The following is a 17,285-nucleotide window of genomic DNA, read 5'->3' as shown; positions in this document are numbered from 1 at the left end:
ACTCATAGATGCCAACAAAGAAGTACTAGCTCCCTAGAATATTTTATAACCGTCGATGGACAGTCGACCCAATTTTTGGTTTACTACTAATAATATTCAACTGCGTAACCTTGTAATTTTGAACTAAATCCAGGAAACAAGGGAACTCCTGGATCAAATATTGGGAAAAATTTGTCTTCGGTGAAGACTTTTTGATGGCGCACTAACCCGCATTTGCGATTCATGGAAAAAGAAAAAAAAAACAACAAATAAAACCTCCCATGGTTAACCTGATGGCAAGGGGATTCAAACTCATGATCCGTCTACCACTAATTATATTTTACGTCAGCACAGCGGGCGGTGAGAGCCGGGTACGGAATTTGTATCGACCAGTCATCGCTGGGATTCTTAACTCGTGCACCTCATTGGAAAGCGAGCGCTCTATCCCCTGAGCCACCACAGATCTAGAATATTTCGAAATATTTTTAGCCTAGAATATTTAGAAATATTTTTAGAATAGAATATTTAGCCTAGAATATTTAGAAATATTTTTAGAATGGAATATTTAGCCTAGAATATTTAGAAATATTTTTAGAATAGAATATTTAGCCTAGAATATTTAAAGAGTTAGCAAAATAAAAACAAACTAATCTTTGTTTCATAGTAATCTTTGTTAATTTTGTCAGCATTTAAAAGCTTTTTTATAGTATTATAAGTTCTTAACTATTTGTTTAAATTGATAACGTTTGGTCAAAATTATTGTGAAATTTTCTTTAAAATCCAAAATAAAAAAATATACTATCACCTTAAATATTCCAGAAAAATCTCTTGTTTAAACGAGAGAAGTTGGTTTTATGAAAATGAATTATATTTTGTTTCATAACTTAACATATACTTAGTAATAAATTAATGCAATATAAACATTTATTAAATATTAATATTCAAGAGTATGGTAAAACTAATCTATGCTGCTTATTCTATAAAGGTTACGGTATAAGGCATCTTTTTATTGTTTCAAAGACATCTAATTTTTTTTATTAATAAGCACTTTTTAATTTCATGTTAGAAGGATATAGATTTTATGATTGCTTATCAATTACAGTAATAATCTCTTATCATTCTATATTATATAATGAAAGCTGTCAAATTGACCTCCCTTGTAAGTTTACCTCCATTATCATTTATATTATTTACCCGTATTATTATTTATTCTATCATTCCTTACCTAGATTATTATTTATTCTATCATTCTTTACCTAGATTATTATTTATTCTATCATTCCTTACCTAGATTATTATTTATTCTATCATTCCTTACCTAGATTATTATTTATTCTATCATTCCTTACCTAGATTATTATTTATTCTATCATTCCTTACCTAGATCATTATTATTCACCTCTATTATTATTTATTCTATGTAATTATTCCTTTGTTATTATTCAGCATAGGATATATAGGTTGCCTGATGAACTATCTGTCTTGTATTTTGACTGGTGATATAAATAAAATTTGTGTAATTATGTTAATGCATGCTTTTTTAAATCTTTCATATGGCGAACAGAAAAAATAGGAACATTTCACGTGGTTTGGTTATGCATTAGAATTTCTTTGAATTATTTGAAAAAATATTATTCAACGATTTCCTTGAATTTAAAATGTTCTTAAAAAGTAATCTGAACTAAAAAGTAATTAAAAAGCCTTTGTAAGTTGATTATACGGGGAGAATCTGAAGGACTTTAGTTTGTTTTTGTTAAGTAAAGAACGAAAAAAATATATATTTCAAACATATCAAAAGAAATTTTAAAATGTTGAAATAGATATCATATTAAGCTTTCTAATTGCATAGTTTCTTGAGTACTTTTATTTTTAAAAAAATTTATAATAAAAAAAATCGGTAATCTAAAAAAAAAGTTTTGTACCTGTATTTTTTAATGTACTTGAAATTTATTTGTTAATTTATATGATATTAGTCATTTAAATCAGGAAATTAATCTCATTTTAATGCTAAATAAAATTTTAAAGTCATACAAGGCTGAAAAGGATGCGTTTTAAATCTTTCGCTTGTTTATGTGCAAGAAATAGGTAAGCATTTTATTTAAAAATATTTAATGAAAATATAAGAAAACTTCTAAAACAATAAGAATGCTTTAAATATTTGAAGAATTATTTTTTGGATAAATAAGTTTACCGTACTTAATGTATTTTCTCTTAAAATAATAGTGCTGTTTCAGTCGTTGTATTTGGACCAGCAACAAAACATTACATTAATTTACGACGTAAAATATAACTTATTTTTGGTTAGAAAAAATATTTTAAGGTATTCATTGAAATAGTTTGCAAACATTTATGTTAATTCTTGTCATCAGACAGAATTAAAATTTGCTCTTAAAAGCTTACAGAAAATTAAATTTCAACTTAAAAATAAGTATTTTAGAATGAAACACGAAATGTTGTTTAGAGAACTACTTGTATGCATTACTTGATGAAAAATTTCATTCGCTTAAAAAATATTAATAACAAATAACAGTAGACTTGTCGACTCTTGAAGTGAATGATTTTTTTAAATCAGTTAATTTCTTGGGATTATTTAATGCTTGTATGCATATCTCATAATCTATGCTTGCTTCTTATTCATAAGTAAAAACCTATATAGATGCCTAACTATTTATCCACCCTTATCATTTTGCATATTTAATAGTGGAGGAAAGCTGTTTTTTTTACATTCCATATTTAAGCTAAACTAAGAATTTGTTATCTTTTGTTCATTTCAGTGGCTAGGTTCATCTCTTCAGTGTTAGTTGCCACTTATAAAACGCATACTCTATAGTGCAATAATTTATGGATGAAAACAAATGACTCTTCAGTTTGCCAAACTTTTTTTCCAACTTCTGAAGAATGTTTGTAAATAACTTTGGATAGATTGTGTATATATGACAAGAAGAAAAATATTTGTACATTTTAAGTTTACATTTAAACACTTTCGTTGAAAATTAGTTTTCTGTTTTTAATATTTGACTTTAATATCTAGTTGAGTGATTTATGAAGTTTTGTAAATATAAGAGATATATCAATACAATGTATTAAATAATTTATATTTTTAATTGTAAAATGTTGCAATTTTTTATGTACACTAGCGAAAGTTTGCATAGCTTAAATTTACAAACTTAATGAAATGAACATTCAATAGTAACCATATTTAAAATAAAAGCTTTTATTAATCTAAGACACAATATTTTTGCGTCGGACTTAAGACTAAGATTTATTATCTATGAAAAAAAACTTATCAATGTTTTTGCGCATTTACTTATACTTTTGCATATTTCAAAAAATACTCAAGTTTATATAAAGCACTTATTGGGCCGATTATTTTGTATGGCAGTGAGACTTGGACGCTTAATAAAGCAGAAGAAAATAGATTACTCGCTTTCGAAGGAAAAATCCTTTGGTCACTTTTTGGAGCAGTGAAAGAAATTAATTCATGGAGAAGTTTATATAAGTATTGGGAGTGAATAGATGAAGCTACATGTCCAACTGTCTGGAAGAGGCAGACTGAGAAGGCCTTGGCCTTCACTATGCTGTAGTGCTGTTAAAGAAGAAATATTTTTAAAACAGGACAATATGGGGAATTATTATTTAAAAATAAATTTGAGTTGTTAAATTATACTTCTTTAACACTGATTAAGAAGTGGTGGAAACAAAAATAAATCTGATTGGGCATTCTTTAGTAAATCCACCTATAATAGAATAGTAGCATTGACTGATCCACATATGCCTTAAAGTTACAGCTATGGTAATGGATAAATTTAATGGATGAAATAAAACTACTATTGTACAAAATTATTATATGTCTAGTCCTAACCTATGCATCCGAAAGTTTGACTAAGCCGAAAGAAAGATAATATAGTCATGTGTGCAAAAAGCTATTTTTGAAAAAACCCAACCACCAATATACTTTTGATGGAGTCAAACCGGGCAATTTTTACAGAAGAGCAAGTACAGAAATTTACAAAATTTATGAAGTCATTGATGTAAAACAATTTATGAAGTTAAACAGAATGAGATTTGTGCGACTTATTTGCCGTTTACATACAAATTGTCCTACACATAAAATAAAATTAGTAGCAGAGTTATGGGGCGCCAAAAAACTTCGATTGCTGAACACCATTAAAGCAGATTTTGAAACAGAGTATTGAACTAGCAAAGGCATGGAAAAAGGTGAACGACATAGAGAAATGTTCTAGAGAAGGCCAAGGACCACTCTGGGTTGTCAGACCAACGATGATAATATTATTAAGTTTAATTAACTCCGTCAAGGTTATTCTAAAAAAGCAATCGAATTCAATCTAATTAAGACATTTCGTTCTCATTACACGTAGAACTGAATTGAATGTGGGGTTTAGTGGCACAAGGTCCAAAAAAAGGACATACAGCGCCAAACACACGGTTTTAAAAACAGATTAAAAGGTAAAGTACAGCACATGTATAAAATCAGATAAGATAGAGAAAATTTTAAAACAATGTTGTAAAGTTACATACATTAAAATCAATAAAACTTCATGGTAAATTTACTAAAATGGTAAGAAGTATAAAACAATTATATACAACTTAAAATTCCAATAGCGTGTAAAAATGCAGAGATATTAGGATGGTGATTTTTATCTCACAAGTCTTTTATACATAAAATTGTGCTTTCTAAAAAGGTTAAGCGTTGTTGGTTTAAACATGCGCGAGCGATTAAAATATGATGAATTGAAAGTGAAACGTTACAAGTATCGCATCGAGGAGGCGGTTTTGCAAACAGCAAGTGAAGATGAGTCAGTCGAGTATGCCAAGGCTCTAACGTGGATTTAATTGTATGCAGTTTGTTCTCAATTTGTAAATCTCAGTGTTGCTGCCACAAAGAATGTATAATTTAGTATATAATTCTTCATGTCAGAAATGGGGACTAATAGGTTTAATGGAGTCGTAGCAGATCGGGCAGCAGAGTCAGCCATGTCATTACCTCAAATGCCAGCATGGCTGGGGATCCAACAAATCAGAATGTTAAAACTATTTTTGTGAAGACTAACCAACCAATGCTTAATGATACATAAAATAGGGTGAGCTTCATTGTTTACATGATTATTCAGCTGACGTAAAACACTTTGGCTGTCAGAGTAAATGCAAAACTTTCGTACTGTCAGTGATGAGATAAGTCGTAGAGCTATGAGAATGGCTACAGCTTCAGCAGTAAATGCAGAACAAATGGCAGGTATGATATAACTGTATGTTCGATCAGCTATAATGATTCCACATCCAACATGCCCTGGAGATTTTAACCCATCCGTATAAACAGAAACATACTGAGAATACTCATGACGATGAGAGATGAATAGCTGAATATCCACGCTAGGAGCTTTACTGGATTTTCTGTATGAAGCAAATGGAAAATAAAAGTGATAGGACGGAATAACCCAAGGTATGTTAAGAACGTGATTGGCTGATTGAGATGGTGATTCGCAAAAATTGAATGTCTGAAAGCATACGAGCATTAAACGGGGGTATGTATGAGGGTAGTGCATCTTATAATCCTCATAAGCTTAGTGGAATAACCTCATGTAGAAGAGGATGGGAGTTAGATGACATAACACGAAAGTAAAATGTGAGACAGAGCTGCAAACGTCAAAAATAGAGGTGATAAATGATAAATTACATATACTATATAAGCTTCCGACTGGGGACGTTCGAAACGCGCCGCTACAGATTCACATTGCAGTAAGATGCACTGTATCTAACCGCTTCAAATTTGAAGCAGTTGCAGTGCCATAGACTGCGCAAGCGTAATCTATGCGTGATAATATCAACGCTTTGTAGATACTGATTAGGGCGATGCGATCCGCACTCAGAAAGTATTTGAGAGAACACAACACATTTAAAGTTTTTTCACAACGTTTTCTAAGATAAAGAATATGGGGCAGAAAAGTGAGTTTGTTAAAAATTACGCCTAAATATCTTTTTTCCGACACAATAAATATATTAACGTTATGAATAGAAATAACAGGATCATTGCGTAATCTGCGTAATCGACAAAAATGTATGCAAGAACTTTTAGTGGGTGAAAGTGTGAGACCATTTTGCTCACACCGTTTTGAAATCCTGTTGACGGCCAGCTGGAGTTGACGCTCAACAACGTGCATATCAGAGCCAGAACATGAAACATTTAGATCGTCAACATAAAGTGAGCCAAATACATGAAGTTTTAGTATGTTCAAAATGAGCGAAACATGAGTAATAAAATGTATGACATTTAGAGCACTGACTTGAGGAACGCCTTCGGCCTGAATGAAGAGGTCTGAAATCATTACATGTAGAAAAACTTCTTAATTAAATATATAAATTATGTACTTTGAACAGGATTTTACTGTCCTTCCAAGTTTAATATACCTAGGCAAGCTCAAGTTCTTGTACATCAAGGAAACTATTTAGATAGAACTATACTGATCAATTTAGGAAGCTTCATGTTCAGTTTAACTGCATAGAAATAAATGTGATCAAACTATTCAAAACATTGAGAAAAAAATGTCTAAATTGAAAAAAGAAATTGTAAAATTTTCTAACAATGGAACTGCAACATTTTGTAAAAAAAAATTTGCAGAGTTCAAAATTGACGTATTGATAGCCATTTTTTTAAACTGAATAACTGTATGTTTAATAAATAGTTCTGTAATAAATATCTCTTAAGGCCTGGTTTCTTAGGACAAGACGCCGTCAGCTGGAAATCAGCGCTAACCTCTGATTGGTCCATTTGTAAGTTTGATAGTATACGCCATCGAACGCTCATCTTGAACTACAATTGCCGTCAAACTCAACTGCAGTTGGATTACAACGTGACGTTAACCACAGAAGCAATGGCGGACAACATCCAACAGCACATTGAAATCAGTCAAGATTTTGATTTTGACATTAAACATAGCTTCTTCATTAAACATAGCACTCTTCATTTAACTCAGCTGTAATGTGTTTTTTCTTGGACAAAGTCATTATTTGTTCTCTAAAACACTGGTCGACAATAACAAAATCAATACAAATTCAAAATAAATATTTGTTTACGTTATTAACGCATGCGCAATGAGAGATAATGTCTGCGTTGGACCGAATGCTCACGCTGAGCTAACAAAAAAGTATTTTTTTGGCGTCAGCTCTACGTCAACTTTCCGCTGACGCCCAGATAAGGCGTTAGTTCTAAGAAACCAGGTCTTGAGCTAACAAACCAGTATTCTGTTGGCGTCAGCGGGACGTTGACGTCCCGCTGACGCTCAGATAAGGCGTTTGTCCTAAGAAACCAGACCTTTAGTTCACACCTTTAATAATCAACAGTGTATATGTATGCAATATTATATAGATCTAAACATTTCTAGTGACGTATTCTTTATATTCAAACGTAAGAGATAATCGAAATTATATTTAATAAATAATAAGTTGTTAATTAATGAAATAAGGTGTAAACGCAAAGAAAGTAAATTTTTTTAGAACATATTTTGCCATAAACATTCCTCTCTTCCAGTATACTGAATAATTGCTTGCATCCGTCAGAAAATAATGCGAAATTTTTTTATTTATTATTTATTTACCAAAAAAAAAGATCGAAAATTGTTTTTGGTACAAGAATTCAATGTATATTTTTAAATATTCTTAGCATAAATTATTTGATGTAAAAATAAAGTGCATATTTTTAAATAATAAAAACACATATTCTTTGTGTTTCCGTTGATATGAATCAATAAAAAAGATTTTTTAGAGTAAAAGTAGAGAAATAAGATTTTTATATAAATCAAACTACAAATTCTGACTGTTATTTTATTTCAATTCATCAGTAATCACGTGTACGTTTTGGAATGGTTGCAGAATTTTATTTGACTTAACCGAAAATATACGACCAAATAAAGATCATTTCTACCTCAACAAGATTATCTTCACACACTTTCACCGACTTTTTTGATGAGTATATTAACAATGGTTTTGAAAAAAACGTTATTATAAATATAAACGTTATACATTTCCGCGTCAAATAAAAAATATTTAGTTGTACCAATTGATTAACAAAGTTAGAATGTTTTAAAATAATGGGGGCAAACAAAAGCTGAAGTTAAAGGTTTCAAATAAATAAATTAAATAAAAATAAAATTAAATATAAAAATAGTATATAAAAATAGATTGGTATGAAAATTAAAATAAATGAGTAAATAAAATTTAAATTAATGAAATTATTTTTTTTAAAATTTATATTAGCATACATAAGGATGAATACAAAACCTCATAAAATGCTTTAATTCAGCAAATTATTTCGATTAATTATTGGTTTCTTGAATAACTATAAATAATTATGTTTAAATACATCATACATTTGCGATATATTCGTATTTAACTGTAATAAAAATTTGTTACATGCGAGTGTTTTCTTACTTGTAATAAAGTAACTTACAAGTATCACTTGTATAGTCAAGATTATGCAAATAAATGGAAACGATGCAATAAAATTTCAGAAATTTAATATATAATATATATTATGCAGTCAAGCCACAAAAATAATCGTAAAACAGGAACAAACGTTTAAAACGAGTGCAATAACATTAATTGGTATTACATCTATTGCAGCATCAATATCACGGAATATGTTTGTTTTTTTAAAAAATAGTACAAGTATGAAAGCCTGTGCAAGGGCTTGGAAAAATATTCCGATTTTGAACTATCCCTTTGAACTTTTGCAAATACAAAACTTAATAAGTATTTTTAGAATTGCATAGTCTTTTGCATAATTATACACCTAAATTTTTTACATTTTAATGGAAGTAAGAAAAATACATTTTGACTTATTTCTATATCACAACAAAAATTTTAGAACTGCTCAAAAGGTATAATGATTTCTAAGATTAATTTATTTCAGACTATAAAAATGCATTAAATTATAATCCCTTTTGCTGCGATCTCATTATTATTTACTTTCCATTATAGGATTGAACAGGAACGTAACTTTTGAAAAATATATACATTTTAATAAACAAATATTAACGGAATTCGGCTGTAAAATTGTTTTCACCTTTATAGAAATATAACGACACGATGAAAAACGAACATAAATGCTCTGACTAAAAGTTCGTGTTAAATTTTTAAAAACTAATATTTTCTTTAATCTTTTAACAGTTCTCAAATGCTAGATATAACAGTGTTATTATCTTTAAAATACAATAGTTTAAAGTAATTTCTATTTTAAAGCTGTTATTCATTATTCCTAAAATATTCGGTAAAAATATGCAAACTTTGAATTTTACTCAAGAAAAAACGATTGTGAGGTGCTCGAAAACAATCATATTACATTTTCTAACTTTCAGAAAACACTTTTCTTTAAAAAAATAATAAACAAATGAACAACAAATTGACGAATTACCAAATGAATAACAAATAAAAATATATAAATTCAAAATATATAAATAGGAAATAACAGTCGACATGCTTCAAACCCTCAAAAACAGGTACCCATTTTCAAGACTTGCCAGGCATGAATGATAAGAAACAAAAGTAATTTGATATATGAAACATAAGAGGCCAATGAAAATTATTGGCGATAAACAAAAACTAGAAAAACTACAGTAGCCAAGAGAAGAAGGAAGAAAAAAAAAAGAATCTTCATTTTTTTTCTCTCTTAGTTACAGTGGTTTTTCTAGTTTCGGTTTCTCTCATTCCATTTTTTGTTGACAACTTTATGTTTTATATTTCAAATAACTTTTCATTCACGTCTGGCAAATCTTGAAAACGGACGCCTGTTTCTGAGCGCTTAAAGCATGTCGACTGTTATTTCCTATTTATACATTTTTCAAACGAATGATGTTTTTAATCTGGTAATATCTCACCATGTCAGTATCTTAGGATTATTTATTAAATAATACAAATTATATAATACTGAGTTGAATAAAATCTTATCTTTAGAAAATGCCAGTCTAAAACTGTCGGGACTTAAAGAGCATTGCGTAAGGCCATGAATACTCTTTTGAGCAGCTGAAAAAAAGAACTTGAATAATAAAATTATGGCAACACATAAGGCAATAAATACTTTCAAGTGCAGATTTCTAAATCTCTAATAATCAGACAATACTTTTCGTTACTCTAGCAAATACAATTGGTCAATGTGAGAGAAAATTTATTTTATTCCAAAATCAGTAAAAGTTTATATAAGATAGAAAGAGGCTAATTGTTACATCTGAATTATAAGGGAAGTTCAGCTAGGCTAATTTGGGGGGAAATTTCAAGTTTCCAGCTGTGTATTTAAAAAATGTGGCTATTTGATATATAAATTCAAAGAGCACTTTAAAGCCTGAAAATACTAGAATGAGTTAAATTGTTTTTGATGAACATTTTGAAAAAGGTTGCATATGGATTTTTCAATATTATATTAATTGTATATCGAATTTTCAATATTTATTATTACATAAGGTTTATATTTAAAAATAAAAACTGATGTAAGAACACTTTAAGAGTTATTAGTACAGATTTAACAGTAATTCAAAAGAGTTTAGGTGCCAAAAGTTTCCCTTTTTATGTACTTTAAACTATGATGATGTACTTTACCTCACTGCTTTGCACTTTATTTACGTTTTAACTGTGAACGTCGTTCGGTTAAAAAATCTGTTGACGTCGATAGTTGTTTGCCTCACGAAAGAAATGCGTTAAGAAAAAAAAAACGAAGTAAGGCCTTCTAAAAATAAAATATCATAAAACTTTTTTAACACCGATCATTTTCATTTTTACAGTACATTTGGAACAAAATTATCATTGTATAATTTAAAAAAAGATAGCCTGAATAACTTTTGTTCTAAATGATGGGATTATCAGTTTCTAAATACCAATTTTCATGGTTGACTTTTCAAATAGGCTGATTACCTAATACCAGAAATAAAGTTTAAAAATATTATTCTTTTCAATTTTATGACTCAGATTTTATACGATCGATTGAGTTCGAATTTTGTATGTCAATTCAAAATGCCTAGCTAAAAATGACGTAAAATTTTTTATACCTTATAATTAAAGTTTTTTTTTAGTCTTATTGAATAAAATAATAAAAACTATTGAACGATTGTTAAACGTTATTTTCTATGTCAAATTTTCTTTCGCTATACTAATTTTATAATTGTGAGCAAAAACATTTGCGTTCATTTTGTTAAAAGTTTATCAGATATAGTGAAATATCTCTGAAATTTGGTAACCTTTATGCTAATAGAATTTTTTGAGTAAATTTCTTTATGCATTGCTTGTTTCTTTGCTCTTGACTAAACAATTAAAACCATATTTTCCAGATTGCAGCTACTTCCTTTTATTTTATAACTCTATAAACCAAATCAGCCGATGCGTCTGAATATTCAGCGAAAGTTTATGCAACTGATTTCTTATTGTCACTTCAACAATTAGCACCAAATAATTATATTTGAGTCAACTATTGAAACAGTACACATTTTCGCTTTGTGCATAAAAACAAATTTAAAAACCAAATGATCACATAGAACCACTTTTGATCTAATAATCAGATTGCTAAGTACTTGGACTCAATTTTAATGGTTTGAGGACCTCGTAGATATGGTAATTAATTAGAGCAGGCAATATTTAGAGATACGAAATCAGACACAAAAGCGTACTTCCTCGGAATTTTTTTCGATGGATTTAGGTTCGTGACCCTCAATCCACGTGAAGTAGCTGCTGTTGTTGATTTACGGCACACTAGTGCTGCACAATGGGCTATTGGCGACGGTCTGGGAAACATCCTTGAGGGTGATCCGAAGACATGACAGCACAATTTTGAACCTCTGTAGAGGGGATGACATCCCTGCTTCGGTCGCTCGACGACCTGCACGCGAAGTCGAGCACTTTAAGGTAGAACAGTTTAGCGAGGACCAATACCGCACACCCTCGGTCCCTAAGCGGACTGATCCAAGTGGTCACACTCCCCCCGCACACTGACCGCAGCTAGTGATGCTTGACTTCGGTGATCTGTTGGGAAACGTGTCTTAACGATCAGTCCACTGCGGGACGTGAAGTAGCTTCAATTTAGAAAATTGGGTCCCAATTGTTTAGGCAGTAATGCAACGGAGAGTTTAAATCCTTAATGCTAATTTCACTTTTATCGTATTACGTAACTTTCGAAAACTTTTCGCACACAAATATTAAATCATTTACCTCGTTATAAAGATATTTTCATGTGAAAAATAATTTCGAGCAATAAGTATTTTTTATTAGTTTATTTAACAATACTCGAAAAAATTTGAATTGCAAGATCTACACAATTTTGAAACATATCATTTTAAATAACAAAATATAAAATTAGCTAGAAATCATTCGAATAGTTTCAGACCAAAGTCCTTCAAAAAAAGAATTTCAAAGTAGTCGTTTATTTTAAATTTGATTTCTTGAGAACTATTCGATCTATTTTGTTCATTCGGTCATTTAAAATTCCATACGTTAAGACAGTGAAAAAATTTGAAGATCTTACAGTTCAAACATTCTTCTACCGTTACTAAATAAAATAATTAATAAGATTGAGTCAGTAAAAATCTAATTACTAGATTAAATGACATTTAGAATGCTCCTTTTTCATGCAATGTCTGGGAAAAATCTGTTGATTAGAACAAAAGTTATCCAAGGTGATGTTTTCTTCTTTTTGGTTCCCTGTACACACTAAATATTTGTTTTTATTGCTAGCAAATAGAATCTTTTAAATCCAAACTCAATTATAAATAATTGTTTCTTACAGTTTTCAAAGTGAAAAAACCATTAAAAATTGTAAAGACAGGTGGATGAAGTAGATATGTTATACTATTTTTAAAAATATAAATAGATTACTTGCTGTTAGGAACAAACCAAGTTAATTTTGAGGCTGATGGAAATATGTGTTTTTTATGCTTTATTAAACTGAAAGCATTTTAGAAATCTTATTAAGTTTTCAAAACTATAACTGAGCTATATATAGACAGGAAAAACTATTAAATAAATCATATCAAAACTTTTTTCTTTTTATAAATCAGATTTATCCACTTAATCCATTTAAATATTTAAAAAATAATAAATTAAAGACATTAAAACTTTTTTTAAGTATCTTAATTGCATAGATGTAAAATATTTAAGTACTTGCAGAAGTTGAAATTATTTAAAGTCAACGTGTTTTCCAATTTGGAAAACAAGCAGGAAACAAGCCCAGAAAAATTATGACAGTGCTGGAATGTGATTTTACAACAAAAGTTTTTAAATGTAAAAAAGAGATTCTTTTACTATTAAGTACCACAACATTCTGCCTCACATATTGTACCACATATTGCTAATTTTTTTTCGTTAGGTTTCAAATTACTTTATAAAAATGCTAAATGCAAATGAACTTAATTTGTTTAGTTTCAAAAATGCAATCGCGCTTAAAGCTTTAAGAAACTGTTCATTTCACACAATTTCGCATTTGAGCAAATTTTAAAAACAAAGAGTCTTTACCGTGTAGCATATTTCTTATTATCTTTTGTAAATTGCATAGATAAACTCGCGAATCCTCCTTACGAATAAATATTGCATAGTATCTTATAACCAAATGATTTCTTAAATAGTTCCATCATTTTAAAGATCTTTATAGGCTCAGTAAGTGCATATATATTTTACCATTAAAATGTTATCCGAATTCTTTCATTTCGAAGTTTATTATTCATTATTTTCCTATTAACTCAATACAGGCTACCGTAGGAGAAAAGGAAAATTTGAAAAAAATAATTTGTAGAAATAAAAAAAAGTAAAAACCTTTTTTAATTGATAAAAGTATACATATACTGCAAGCCATTTATATGTAACTTACTATCAAAAACTGTCTAAATTCTTAAAGATGACACAGAAAATAAGTATCTCTGACCCAGCATTTATATTCTAATAGACTGTTGTGGAAGCTCAGAAAAGCTTAATGTAGCTCATCTTTCTGATACTTTCTTAAAGAAGTAAATAAACACATGGTGTTATGGAAACATAGATGACATTCTGTATATACGGACTTCCTTCAATATAAATTGTACATTATTTGTGCAAATTATGCCGATCCATGATGTTTCATTTCTTTGTATAACCCAGTACAACCCCAAATAGTCAATTTAAAAATGCCATAAATATTTACAAGTTTAGATTAAAATCAGCGTTCCTTATAATAAATGAATCAACTTAAATAATTGTTTTCTAAATTATTCGTCTGTCTAAATTATACACGCACTTTCACAAATAAAAATCTTCTACATCAAACATTTCTAGATTTTCATGAAATGCAAATGTATGAACTGTAGTTCGGGGTACGTTTTTACGAATTTAGACAGTTTGCGACATTATGAAAACATCAATGCAACTTTCCTCAATAAAGTATTTTTTTCCTATTTTTTATTTCTTCAAATTAAGTTATTTCAAAACTTTCCGTTTTGCTCTGTCATCCTGTATCTATGACGTTGAAAAGTAGCTTTAGTTATAAAAGAGAAAGCTGTTTTGGTTTCAGAGAGATTAGTGATACCAAATAATATTTTTCCCTGAGGGAAAAGTGTACTTTAAAAAATATTGCTTTATAAAGGCATAAAATTGCTTAAAGGTATAATTTTTCATCATACTGAACACATTAAGAATGAAAAACTATAAATTATGCACAGGTTTAATGTTATAATAGAGGGTATTGTCAGAAGAGAATAATAAATACGCAGAAAAATCTCTCCCGTAGTTTTTTCTAGGAAAAAGCATAATAACTACTATGACATTAAAAAAAAATGGTTTTAAACATAAAAATCTAATATTGTCAGTAGAACAGTTTTGTATTCAAAATTCATCACAAATAATACACAGCTTTGACTAGCAATCAATTATTATTTGCATCATCTTTGAAAGAATGTCCTACGGTTGGGATTCTCCTGTCGTCTACTTTTTAAAGTTCTATTTTGTACCTTTTCCATCTAGAATGTTCTTTAGGCTTTCAGCACGATGGTGCTGATAAACAACTGTTTTAGCACATCACAGATGATACGCAGCTAACGCAGTAGTTTTTGTTACTTTCATAAAAAAGGGTCATATGAACTTGGTAACACCATACATGTAATAGAGTGGAAAAAAGTTGCTAAACATGACTAGGTTTGTAAGTTGATTTTTCTTTGTCTGCTTGGGAAGTAGAAATGTAAGAAATTCCGATTATTGTGGAGGAACTATTTTGAAACTCCACTGGAAAATGTATGCTATTGCAGAATATTGAATTGAACTTCTGACTCGAAAATGTTTAAACTTCAATGCAAACTTAAAAAATGAGCATGCCAGTGATTATTTAGGAATTCTTTGAAAAATTAAAAAATGAACAGTCATAGATGTCAAAAATCTGCAGCGAAAAGCTCTTCCATATCATTTGAAATCGTATTATGCATAGATTTCACAAGTTTTATTTTTCAATGGTTAAAACGCAAATATTAATATTCTTGACACACGCGTCAACAATTATATATATATATATATTTATAGAGTTAATAATGGGCCAACGGCGGTCTCTACGATTGAGCATTCCACGTTGACGGTTTAGTTAGTTCTTGAATGTGATGAGGTCACAATCACATTCCTGAGGTCAGTTTTTTTTTCTTTAAAATGATTACAAACGTTACAACAAACCAACGATGTGCTGGGATGGACTTTGTGAAGGCAGCAATAGAAGAGAAGAGAAAATGTTTTCGTTTTTTTTTTCAATTCTCTTCGTACATTTTACGAACAAAATATAAAGATTATAGAAACTTGAAACACAACACAGGATGGGCTGGTCACGTGATGGAAGAAGAGCAAGAAGAAAAAAAAGATAAGGTTGGCTTATTGATATCCAAGAGGCAATTTTCAACAGAAATGTTAAGAGCGATGGGATCTTTATAAAGAAAGTTGCTCCAGCTGCTCCAGGGCATCCTTTCACTTCCTAAAAAAAGGAAGTCGAAATCGATACGCAGGAATTTGTTGATTAGATGTCAGATGAAGGTGAGAAGGCAACTTACAAAATATCTCTATGCACCATAGTTTGCCCTCTATATGGGGAGGGATAATCTCTGTCGTGAGGATGATGCGGTTGATGTCGCATGTCCCGCGGGTCCGTTATCTCCCGCATCTCCCTCATCTCTGAAGCTCCGTACCTCCCTCCGTAATCCATGGGAGATCCTTCCATTCTCATCTTCATCTGAGGATCCACGTCTTCCATGTAGTAATCGTGCTGCGACCTTTCTCGTTCACGCTCACGGTCGCGCTCACGCTCTCGATCGCGATCCCTCACAACTCCGCGCTCCCACGCGGCACGATCACTGTACTCTTGGTCACTGAAGTCCATCATCATGGAGGAGGGTGGTGCTCGGTGTGGCTGCGAGTGGTGCGTTTGCGGGTAGCGGTCTGGAAGGGGGTGCATGTCCCGCTCAGATGGGCCCCCTCCTTGTGGTCCGTAACCCCTGTCTCCACTTATGGGAGGCAGCTCTCTTCTAAGTGTTGTATCTCTCATCATTCTATAATCACTTTGTGGATCTACTTCCATACTGGGAGACAGAGGCTGAAAATAAAACAAAAGTATATTAGAATATAAACTGCAAAACAGCTTTGCCAAGATTCTGAACAAGCATGTTTTCTTTATTGGTTTGGACGTCAAAAATCAAATTTTCTAAGCTAGTAATGATTTTCGACACCTTTTTTTTTGTTGTCTTCTTTAGTGTACCATAAGCAAGATTTGCATAAATAAATTACTAGATTTAAAAAAAAAAAAACTTTTTTTTAAAACTATGACACACATAATAAAATATACACGGATAAAAAAAACAACATATTTTCAATGATAAAAGTTCATTGTATAACGGTTCGTTTTTTTTTTAAACTCTTTTCCATAAATCAATTAGAATGTTGTTGTACAGTCCGCAAAAAAAAAAACGAATCACCCTGAATAACTTTCGTTCTAATGATCGGATTTTTACGAACTAAGTGTCAATCTTAATGGTTCATGGGGGTGACCTCAAATATGTTAATTAATTAGTGCTAACTATTAGTTAAGTTACGAAATCAGACACAAAAACGTACTTTCTCTGAATAAACATATAATTTTTTTTACATATTTGGAATCTAGACCCTTGAATTAGTGGGGGTAGACAAAATTTTAAAAAAATTGGGTGGTAAATTGGGCCGCAATAAAGGTTTATATATTTGGCGATAGTCCAGAAAACCGCCAAAAAAAGTCGCCTGCGCAAATAAATATTTTAAGATAACCCATTGACTAATTCAAAAGAGGA

General features: G+C 30.4%; 2 protein-coding genes across 7 annotated transcripts in view; one reads left to right on the top strand and one right to left on the bottom strand.

The window, feature by feature from the left end:
• Positions 1-3,091, top strand: part of LOC107452290 (calpain C) — a 76,143-nt gene extending 73,052 nt beyond the window's left edge. For all 3 annotated transcript variants that reach the window (XM_016068654.3, XM_016068653.3, XM_021147026.3), the window contains exon 21: positions 2,754-3,091. In XM_016068654.3, the coding sequence (XP_015924140.1) occupies positions 2,754-2,780 (27 nt within the window). In that variant the 3' untranslated portion in view covers positions 2,781-3,091. The remainder of the gene's footprint in view (positions 1-2,753) is intronic.
• Positions 3,092-14,643: 11,552 nt separating this feature from the next.
• LOC107452272 (Calcium channel protein beta subunit) overlaps positions 14,644-17,285 on the bottom strand; it is a 151,860-nt gene continuing 149,218 nt past the window's right edge. For all 4 annotated transcript variants that reach the window (XM_071183359.1, XM_043044163.2, XM_043044164.2 and 1 more), the window contains exon 12: positions 14,644-16,558. In XM_071183359.1, the coding sequence (XP_071039460.1) occupies positions 16,016-16,558 (543 nt within the window). In that variant the 3' untranslated portion in view covers positions 14,644-16,015. The remainder of the gene's footprint in view (positions 16,559-17,285) is intronic.

This window comes from Parasteatoda tepidariorum, chromosome 7 (assembly GCF_043381705.1).
Source record: "Parasteatoda tepidariorum isolate YZ-2023 chromosome 7, CAS_Ptep_4.0, whole genome shotgun sequence".
In the NCBI taxonomy this organism is placed as follows: domain Eukaryota; kingdom Metazoa; phylum Arthropoda; class Arachnida; order Araneae; family Theridiidae; genus Parasteatoda; species Parasteatoda tepidariorum.
This window is presented reverse-complemented; position numbering and strand designations above follow the sequence as displayed.